Source organism: Cynara cardunculus (genome assembly GCF_001531365.2).
Source record: "Cynara cardunculus var. scolymus isolate 2C chromosome LG 10, CcrdV1, whole genome shotgun sequence".
Classification (NCBI taxonomy): domain Eukaryota; kingdom Viridiplantae; phylum Streptophyta; class Magnoliopsida; order Asterales; family Asteraceae; genus Cynara; species Cynara cardunculus.
The window spans coordinates 21,854,694-21,865,234 of record NC_037537.1 but is presented as its reverse complement, the minus strand read 5'-3'; the positions used below and the strand labels follow the sequence as shown (position 1 = coordinate 21,865,234).

Here is a 10,541-nt window from a genome sequence, read left to right as displayed (position 1 = left end):
TCTCTCTCTCTCTCTCTCTCTCTCTATATATATATATATATATATATATATATATATATATATATATATAATTAGAGTATCTTTAATGGTTGTTTGAAGATGACTTGGAAAAGGGTTAACCGTTAGAGTTAATGACTTAAATATGACTTTTTGAAGACACGGATGCGAGAGACAAAGAAAGAGGAAAAATTGATTATAGCGGGACTAAGACTTTTATTTATTTATTTTTATTTTGTTCAAGTCTTTTACGTTATTTGATTGATGCTTCTAGAAAAGTTGAATAAAATATTAATATATACTTTAGAGACCTATTTTATTAACCTCTAAATATAAAGGCCTACATTTTGGACCTCCATTTATTTTTAGTGTTGGGTTGATGATGAAAACACATTTATTTTTGTATTTTTTTAAATCCAAATCTCTCAAAATCAATCATGCAAACCAAATGCACCATAGGTCTCATTTGGTTTGACAGAATGGTCTTAAAGAGATTTGGATTTTGAGAGATTTGAAAGAATTTAAAATTTTTGGTACGTTTGGTTTGATGGATTTGGAATGGAATGAAATTTCATTTTTTAGAAATAATTTATAAAGACAAATTATAAATAATTACATTACTTTTTTTATCAATGAATTATTAGAAAACAAGTGTTTTTTAACATATTTTAAAATTTAAAACATTATTACATAGAAATCCTAAGAAATCACATGAAATCCCAACCACCCATTGGGATTTCAAAATCCTATGTTCAAGAGATTTCAAATCCGAACAATCCTGCAAACCAAACACGGGATTGGAATGTATTTGAAATCCAAATCCATTTCATTCCTACAAACCACACGGACCTTAAAAACCTGTAAACCCACCCATACGAATATATAAAAAGACTCAAATGAGAATGATAAAAATGTTAAGAATTTAAGAATACATCTCAACCGAAAGATAATTTGATCATACATTATATCAATGGGTCGTTTATCAAACACTTATTTCGGTAAACGCTTACCAAGTCCATTTATCAACGAATGAACACGGCAATGACCAAGAATCTTATCCGGTAAGAGCAAATGCAATGACTGAGAGTTTTATCCGGAAGTGAGGACAACGACTCTTACCACGGTTAGCGCTTACTGGGTAAATTGTTGCATACAACATCATTTTAGTGGATTAAAATATTACGCGATAAATAAGTGATAGTGTTGAATTTTGCCGGTAAACGTTTGGTAAACGGCCTATAAGAGACCATTTACCAAACACTTGCCTACAAGAGTCACCACTTTTGCTTGACTTATCTGGTGTGACATTATCAGCCATCAAAATGAATTGCTGATAAACATCCTTTTATCATGTAAACATTTACCGAATAAGAGACTCTTCTTTCGCTTACATGATAAGATTTTCAATCTTACTATATACCTTACCAAATAAAATTCTCGATCATCGTCATACTCAACCATTTACCAGATCATAAACTGTCCCTAAAAAGACAAACATTAATATATCTTTTTAAAGTATATAATATTTATATACGATAAATATAACAAAAATGTAATTTATCAATAAAAACAAACTCCTTAGCACATCTTCAATCTAACTATTAAAAAACACTAAAAATAATAGGTCTACTAAACATGGAAAAAAAACATTAGAAGCATTTTTAATAATAAAATAATTGTAAGACCCAAATCACATTACATTACCGGATGAATATGGTAATGACCAAAAATCTTACCTAGTAAGAGCGAAACAAGGACCAAGAGTCTTACCCGGTAAGTTAGAGCAACGACTCTTACCATAGTACGTGTTTACCGAATAAACTGTTGCATACAATGCCGATTTGATGGACTAAAATCTTACCCGGTAAGTAAATGATGGTGTTAATTTTTGCCGGTAAACACTTACCGGATAAGTGTTGGGTAAACGGCCCCTTACTCATTAACTTACCCAAATTATACCGCATGTAAATTTTTATCAGTAATTGTTTAGATGTTAAAACTGCTAAACTCTTAAACTTTATTTTTATTTTGTTCAAGTCTTTTACATTATTTGATCATTAGGGATGGTGATGAACAAATCGGTCCGGCCCGGCCCGGGACCGTCGGAGGACCGGAATCGGGACCGGTATGCTTTTAGAAAAATTGAACAAAATATTAATATATATTTTAGAAGCCCACTCTATTGACCTCTAAATATAGAGTCACACATTTTGGGCCTCCATTAATTTTTAGTGTTTTAGTGTTGGGTTGGTGACGAAAGCATCTTTTATTTTTGTGTTTTCGGTGTTGGGTTGAAGATGGTCTTATAAAATAAACAAATAATTACACAAAAAAAAAAAAATTCAATCCAAATCCTACAAACCAAACATAATTTATAAATGAACGGAATTCAAATCCATTCCAAATCTTATAAACCAAACACATAACAGAATTTTAAATTCATTTCAATCTAAATTCCTCAAAATCAATCCTGCAAACCAAATGTAGGCTTTTAAACATAGGTCTCGTTTGGTTTGATGGAATGATTTTAAGAGATTTGGATTTTGTTGAAGGAATTGGAGAGATTTGAATTTGAAAGAATTTGGAATCTTTGGTATGTTTGGTTTGATGGATTTGGAATGGAATGAAATTCCATTTTTTAGAAATAATTTATAAAGACAAATTATAAAAATATGTGAGGGCGACGACTCTTACCACGGTTAGCGCTTACAGGTAAATTGTTGCATACGATACCATTTTAGTGGATTAAAATTTTACCCGGTAAGTAAGTGATTGTGTTAAGTTTTGCGAGTAAACGTTTGGTAAGCGGCCTATAAAAGATCATTTACCGAACGCTTACCTACAAGAGTCACCACTTTTGCTTAACTTATCAGGTGTGACATTATCGGCCATCAAAATGAGTTGCTGATAAACATTCTTTTATCATGTAAATATTTATTGAATAAGAGTTTTCTCTTTCACTTACATGATAAGATTTTCAATCTTACCATATACCTTACCGAATAAAATTCTCGATCATCGTCATACTCATCCATTTACCAGATCATAAACTGTCCCTAAGGTAGTGTTTGGTACGCAAACTGGATGAGACAGGACGGGACGGTACGGTACGGGACGGGACATGATTAATTGTCTGTCCTATGTTTGGTACGACTAGGACAGGACATGAAAAAATTATTAAAAATGATCATATTATCCCTAAATGTTGTTCAATGTTATTTTATTTATATAATGATTGTAAAATGACAACAAATCAACCAAAATATTGTCATTTTAACTTTAGTTCCATGTTGTTCCACTTTTTTTGGTGGAACAAGAAATATTAAGATTTGTCCTATTAAAATAGTCCCACCTTATCCCATGTTTTTTTTTTTGTCCATGACATGCCAAACATGAGACTATTTTTTTTGTCCCGTCCTATCCCATACAGTCTGCATACCAAACGTACCCTAAAAGAAACATTAATATTTTTTTTGAAATATATAATATTTATATACGGTAAATAAAATAAATAAATTTACGCACTCTCTCCATCTTTTGATGATATTTAAATTCTTGACTTTCTTAAAAGATCAAATATTCATATACCGCTGGTAAAGAAGGTTTGGTAACATTAAGGTCTCTTTCAAATATCCTCCTCCCTGTGCTTATCTGTTCAATATGATGCAAAAAATGGAACCTCTGCTCCTGCCTCCCCCACTTCAACCTTTACCCAAATTTTACCATCTTTTATTTCTGTAAATCTTTCATATGCTTTGATCTTTCTCTCTCTAAAACTTCCAACCTGCTCAATAAAGTCTCATAAATCTATATATTCTTTGATGCTTTCTTTGAGTTTTATTATTCCTTTCTAACACAAACAGTTTCCCCCTTTTGCTTGATTGATGGGGTTTTGGGTTTATATTCTCTGATTCTCTTGTCTCTTTCTTAATTCCCTTTTCAAGATTCTCAAAACCCTTAAAAGTTTTGGAAAAAAACCCCCAATTTTTTCAAAATCATACCTCCCCAGAACTCTTTTCTGGGGTTTGTTTGATCAGAATTCGATTAGAAGTGGTTCTTGTTTCGCCTTCAATCTTGGTCTGCAGTTCAATCAAACAAGATAGAAGAACAGTAATAAGGTTGGATTTCTTCAATCGTGTTCGATTTGTTTTCGTTCTATTTGTCTAATTTGACGTAAATCGAATTTGGTTTGATTGTGTGGGTATTTCACATATTATGATACTTTTGATGAACTTCAATTGACCTGAAAATAGTTGATCGTATATCTGATTGATTCTACTTTCTGGATTCTATTTAGGTTTAATCTGTGGCACCATTCGATTTCAATGGAGTTCTCGAAAGAGGGTTTTCGTTTTTGATTCTAATTGATATCGAATTGGATGGTTGAATAGAAATTGATCAATCGAAAAACTTCAGATTTTGCCCTAATTTCTCCAATGGCAGCCATTGATGTTGCTCCATATTCCCATAGTCCTGCCCACAAAGCCGTATTAACGAAAGATTACAGCAATCTTAGAAAAATCATTTCGGGTCTTCCACGGCTCTGTGACCCATCTGAAATTCGAACTGAATCCGACTCCATTGCAGAGGAAGCCAAGGCTGATGCCATCTCCGCCGTGATCGACCGCCGTGATGTACCGAACCGTGACACTCCGCTCCATTTGGCGGTCAAATTCAGCGATATTGCCGCCACTGAGATGCTCATGGTTGCCGGTGCCGATTGGAGCTTGCAAAACGAAGATGGTTGGAGTGCCCTCCAAGAAGCCATATGCAATCGCGAAGAACCCATTGCGAAAGTTATAATCCGACATTATCAGCCCACGGCTTGGGCTAAATGGTGTCGAAGATTGCCTCGATTGTTGGCAACGATGAGACGGATGCGCGATTTCTACATGGAGATGACGTTTCAGTTCGAAAGCTCGGTGATCCCGTTCATTTCCAGGATTGCCCCTTCGGATACGTACAAGATATGGAAGAGGGGTGCGAATTTGAGGGCAGATATGACTTTAGCCGGTTTCGATGGGTTTAGAATTCAACGAGCCAATCAAACGGTTTTGTTTCTCGGCGATGGTTCGGAGGATGGGAAGGTTCCTCCGGGTTCGCTTTGTATGATATCACATAAAGATAAGGAGGTTATGAACGCGTTGGATGGTGCGGGTGGGTTAGCCACGGATGAAGAGGTTCAGCAGGAGGTTCGAGCCATGTCTCAGACCAATATATTTAGGCCCGGGATTGACGTGACCCAAGCGGTTCTTTTGCCGCAGATGACGTGGCGGCGGCACGAGAAAACGGAGCTTGTTGGGGTTTGGAGGTCGAAAGTTTACGATATGCACAATGTGGTTGTAAGTATAAAGTCCCGACGGGTGCCAGGGGCTCGATCGGATGAGGAGTTATTTGCTTCTCGTAACGAAAATGAAACCGATAGCGAAGAACTTAACGACGTTTTGACGGATGAAGAGCGTAAGCAACTTGAAGCGGCGTTGAAGTTCGGTTCTCCCGATCTAAACAACGAGAACGAAAATGGGGTTATCGATCATCGGCATAGTTGTTGTGATCGACGAGATATCCCGATTGCGGATGGTTTTAATCATGAAAACGGTGATAATAAACAGGAAAAAGGAAAGAAAGGATGGTTTGATGGATGGCGGAAACGCGAAACGAAGAACGACGACTCACGAAAGGGCGCTCGAAGCCCGTCCACGAGTCATAGTCAAAGTCAATCTGTACCTGGAAGGCATTCGATCGAGATCGTTGCCAAGGGGGACGAGAATAGAAACGTAAAAGCCTCGAAGCCGTCTTCATCCACGAGTTCCATTAAGCGAAAAGATGGAGTCCGTGAGAGCGAGTATAAGAAAGGGTTGAGGCCGATTCTATGGCTTTCGCCTGACTTTCCGTTGCAGACCAACGAGTTCTTGCCGTTGCTCGATCTTCTCGCAAACAAAGTCAAGGCGATACGGAGATTACGAGAATTGCTTACCACAAAACTTCCGATGGGCACGTTTCCTGTTAAGGTATGCTTTCACTTTCGATATTTTGCAATTTTATTAAGGTTCGGTTAATGTTATGCAAGTATACCATCTCGAAATCAACCCGGTAGCAGTTCAGACAATGTTGTTTCACCATGTAGAAATGCAAAAGCCGAAAGGCCCGGACCGTGGGTTGAGAGAGAGCCCAATCCGCAGTCTGGCTTTCCAGGCCGGGCTTTCTGGGCTCTTTCGGGCTTAACCAGAGACCGTTCTTTAACAAGGCCTTGAAAAAAATTGGCCTAATCGGGCTTGAGCTCAGGCTTACTACGCCCGGGCTTTTCGGGCTTGGTTTTCTGTGCATCTCTATTGCAAAGCCGACTATTGGCTTCAACCAGTCGCATTTTGTGCTCGGAGGACTTGTCGAGTTTTTCGTGTGTCGATCCGTTTTGGCTAAGAACGATTGTACCGTTTCAGGTTGCCATTCCTGTGATCCCGACGATAAGGGTATTGGTTACTTTTACAAAATTCGAAGAACTACAGCCATTGGATGAATTCTCGACCCCACTTTCAAGTCCTACAGACGGAGACCGGAATATCCCGGCAACAGGAAGCTCGTCATCTTGGTTCCAATGGATCAAAGCTCCATATCAACAAGCGAGCTCTTCATCGAGCGCCTTAGAACAAGTTGAAGACCCCTTCGTGATCCCTGCCGACTACTCATGGATCACGGCCGAAGCAAAGAAGAAGAAAATGCAGGAGAAGAGTAAATCAAATAAATGAAAAACGAGTAACGGGTTTAGGAACACGGTGATTTCGTCAATATCGTTTCGATCGATCTTTACTAATTTACAGTAGTTTATGAACAAATTATTGTGGGGGGTATAAAGATTCAGACTTTGTGATTCTTGAATTGTTCTTGGTGGTTTCTTGCACCCTTTTATGGGATTTTAGAGGTTAGAATCTTGATGGTGCAAGAAACAAGTGAGATTTAACAATGACTTGAGGAGTATTATCCGGCTTATCAATGGAGTCCAGCCTTTTTTAAGTTCAGAGGTTCAAACCTCATCAAAGATAAAGAGTGAACACGAGTATTTGTCGTATATAAATATTATATACCTAAAAAATACAGATGAAATTTGGGGTTTGGCTCGAGTTTCTTGAACATTGGCTCATGTGGGCTCGACGGTGCGTTGTTTGTTCCTGCTCTCGTATCTTCAACATTGGCTTGTACAAGGTCGATTGTGCTTGGTAGGGATCAGGGACGGAACCGAGGTGGTGCATGTGTTGACACAGGCCACCGCTTCGTTCTTCCGTCTTGGTGTAAAAAATTATATGGTGGTGAAAAGTGTCACCATATCAATTTGTTGTGTGTCACTGTATATATTTTGGAACTACAATGAGGACACAAGTTCCCTTTGGTAGAGTTGATTTACAAGACTTTTCTTCGGCTCGAGATCTGCGTTTGAATCATGTGAATGTCATTTTTTTAGTTTTTAGCTTTTAATTTCAAATTTATTATGTTTTAGAAGAAAAAAATTGCAATAAAAGACTTAAACGTAGGTCCTTACATATGAAAAACAATGAACTAATTAACCGACTGATGATAATTTTGTGAAAAATATCCTTATATTTGTTTCTTATAGTCAAATGGTGGCTGAAGTGGTGCACCGTGGAAAATTAAGCTTAAAGAACAACCCCACAATAACGATTAACTTTCAAATATTTAAAACATTTTATTACATATGCATATCTTTTTATAGACGAAGGATCGTGTGAGAAGTGAAATTATGGTGAGAAACGTAAGAAAAGATCTAAACCCTTGAAAAAACTTTAATCTCATGCGCACCCATGAATTACGCTTTAGAAGGGAATAGATCCGATGCATCTCGGTGCACCTCATTAGTATTGATATTCAATTATGATTGATCTAATGGTGGAGATCTTTGTTTACGCTTCTCACCATAACAATCTTTTTCACCGGAACCCAACCCTCTTCCTATAAGCTTCGTTTGTTGTTTCATATGTATTATACCAAAATCATTATTGTGAAGGAACCACGTTTCGTAACTAAGAACACGTTTTGAAAGATCAATCGAACAAGATACTTTCAAAGTTTGATTGAACTCGGCAAAAGCAATTCCGTTTCTTATGTTGTGTTCTCGAAACCTTTTTTTTTCCCGAAGGAATCAAAGGTAAAGGATGGAAAAGAGAGGGAAGTAAAAGAACTCGTGTTCTGAAAAGTTTTTTACGAGAGAAAGAAAGGAAATTGATGAAAAATAATGATAAGTTTCCTCCCAAAACTTTCTTCCAAATGTGGGAGAAAAATAAAGGAAAGAAATTAATATTCATTCTAAAAATTACAAGATTACCGGACTTTTCATTATAAATGATATATTTTTAAAGGGTATATTTGTAAAAGTGAAACCTTTCCTTTCTTTCTCTCTTATTCAAGAATATACAAAAATTGTTTTCTTTGTTTTCCTTTCTTCACTTTCGAGAATACAAATAAAAAATCAGGGACCATTTACCCAAATGTTTACCCGGTAAGCGTTTACCAATAGAAGTCAACACTATGATTTATTTTTATGCGTAAGATTTTAGTACATCAAAACATATCGAATGCAACAATATATTGGGTAAGCGCTTATCTGGGTAAGAGTCGTCATCCTCACTTACCGCGTAAGACTGTCCATCCTTCTCATCACTCTTACCTGGTAAGATTCTTGGACATTCTCATGTTCATCCGATGAGGATGTTTAGGAAATTGTTCCAAGTTTCTATGCTTCTACACATCAAATATCAAAAATATGCTTAAATGTCGTATTCTCACAAAAATATACATATCGTTCATTTCCTGTTTAGAAATGCCTTCCTCGATTTCCTTCTGTATTTCATTAGAAATTAAACTACACAATACTATTTTCTTCTCCATGTTTTGAGATTTGGATTTTCAAATTGAATTTGATTTTTTGATTTTAACTACAATAATGGTCCCTTTGTTTTTATTGGGTGAAATACGACTTAACAGGCTCTTTTAACGACTGTTAGAAGCATGGACCAAATCTGGGCCTTTTTTCATACCATAATGGTAAAACTGTAATTTCAAAAGTGTAGGGACCAAAAGTGTTATGAATAATAAACCACAGGGACCAAATTTGTATTTTACTCTTATTTAAATTATAATCCAAATCAAAAGTAAGGGTAAAAAACGGCTAACCGATGGCGAAAGGTGACGAATAAAAAAGGCTGCTCCCTCATGCCCATTCAACTGATATAACTGAACCTAGACTTAAATGCGACCAAATTCATTATCCCTAACTTTTATCATCTCTCTCTCTCTCTCTCTCTCTCTCTACATTTCCCATTGCAAACCCCAAATTCTCAACTATTCAAGCTCTAGAGTGAGAATCAAGCATAAAGCCGCCATTGACGAAGGCTCTGTCTCAACCGTTTTCTGGAGAGAGAAAGAAGAAAACTCACAGAAATTATGAAGGGAGGAAAAGGAGAGAAGAATGAAGAAGCTATCGAATATCATGTGCTCCATAAACTTCCTTCTGGTGATAGTCCGTATGTCAGAGCCAAACATCTCCAGGTTCGTCCAGATCTGGTTTCGTTTTTTCCTAATTGTCGAGTTTTTTCCGTGAATTATCATCGTAACTGCTTGTTGTGGACTACGTGCGTATGAATTCTATCTGAATGTGTTTTGTCCTGTCTCGAACCTATGATTTTTCGTTGAAATCATCTAAAAACCAAAAAACTGAGTGATAAAGGAAAAACTGAAGATCCGATGAACGATTATTACATACTTGAAGATTCGATTATGGCGTCTGATCTGGTTATTTTGGTTAATTATAAGTGATCTTCAGTGTAAGACAACTGTGATTAATTATTGCACGAATTAAGTCGAGAAGAAATCAATCCATTACTATTTTGGGGTCAAACAATGATCGATTTGATCAGTTCTTGATTATTTTATGATAAATTATTTCCAACTTCTACAGTTTAAGGAAATTAAAATATTGTTTGTATTGATTGAGATCGATATGATTTGCTTTGCGGAGAAGCGTTCTTGAAATTGTTCAAGTCGTGTGTAGGGTCCGGAACTCCGGATCTTACGGTTTCCCTTTACCGGAATAATGGTGGTCAACTATTCGACCATTGAATTTGGTTAGTTAAGAGATTTTGGACTAATCGGAGAAATCTAAAATGCAAAAAAATAGTCCATGATCAATTTTTTTTACCCATAAATTGTTTTTTCTCTTTTCAAACGTATTAAAACTAGATGGGTACTTACGCAATGCAGCGAAATACATTTTGATTTTAATATTTTATTTTATTCTTTATCGTAGTCGATGTTATAATATGGTATTTAGAAAAAAACGATGTTTTTATTTTTGAACAAAACATAAATCTGAATATATCATAAAAATTTTATAAAAACGTATCGATACTAAAATCAAATTAACTATTTAAAATTCATATTTTTGTGTAATTTTTTAATTTAATTTAGGTTCAAGAACGAAATAATTTATATTTAGTTTAATAATGTAATTTTCTTATAAAGATAATAATTAATTA

General features: G+C 36.0%; 2 protein-coding genes across 2 annotated transcripts in view; both read left to right on the top strand.

Annotated features, from left to right (window-relative positions):
- The first annotated feature begins 3,863 nt into the window (after window positions 1-3,863).
- On the top strand, window positions 3,864-7,004 carry LOC112519770 (ankyrin repeat domain-containing protein 13C-B-like). The gene is made up of 3 exons (XM_025128019.1): window positions 3,864-4,115; window positions 4,295-6,008; window positions 6,438-7,004. Exons 2-3 carry the CDS (start codon window positions 4,434-4,436, stop codon window positions 6,741-6,743), a joined length of 1,881 nt encoding a protein of 626 aa, XP_024983787.1. The 5' UTR covers window positions 3,864-4,115; window positions 4,295-4,433; the 3' UTR covers window positions 6,744-7,004.
- A 2,293-nt stretch (window positions 7,005-9,297) lies between these two features.
- The window catches only part of LOC112519771 (protein SULFUR DEFICIENCY-INDUCED 2), a 6,080-nt gene continuing 4,836 nt past the window's right edge, over window positions 9,298-10,541 (top strand). Inside the window, exon 1 of the mRNA XM_025128020.1 lies at window positions 9,298-9,555. Coding sequence (XP_024983788.1) covers window positions 9,451-9,555 — 105 coding nt within the window. The 5' untranslated portion in view covers window positions 9,298-9,450. The remainder of the gene's footprint in view (window positions 9,556-10,541) is intronic.

Bases quoted from the DNA above. Each gene is read 5' to 3' on its own strand.
- LOC112519770 (XM_025128019.1), top strand. From the start codon at position 4,434: ATGGCAGCCATTGATGTTGCTCCATATTCCCATAGTCCTGCCCACAAA. The intron at 6,009-6,437 runs GTATGCTTTCAC...GTACCGTTTCAG, and splicing joins TGGGCACGTTTCCTGTTAAG to GTTGCCATTCCTGTGATCCC.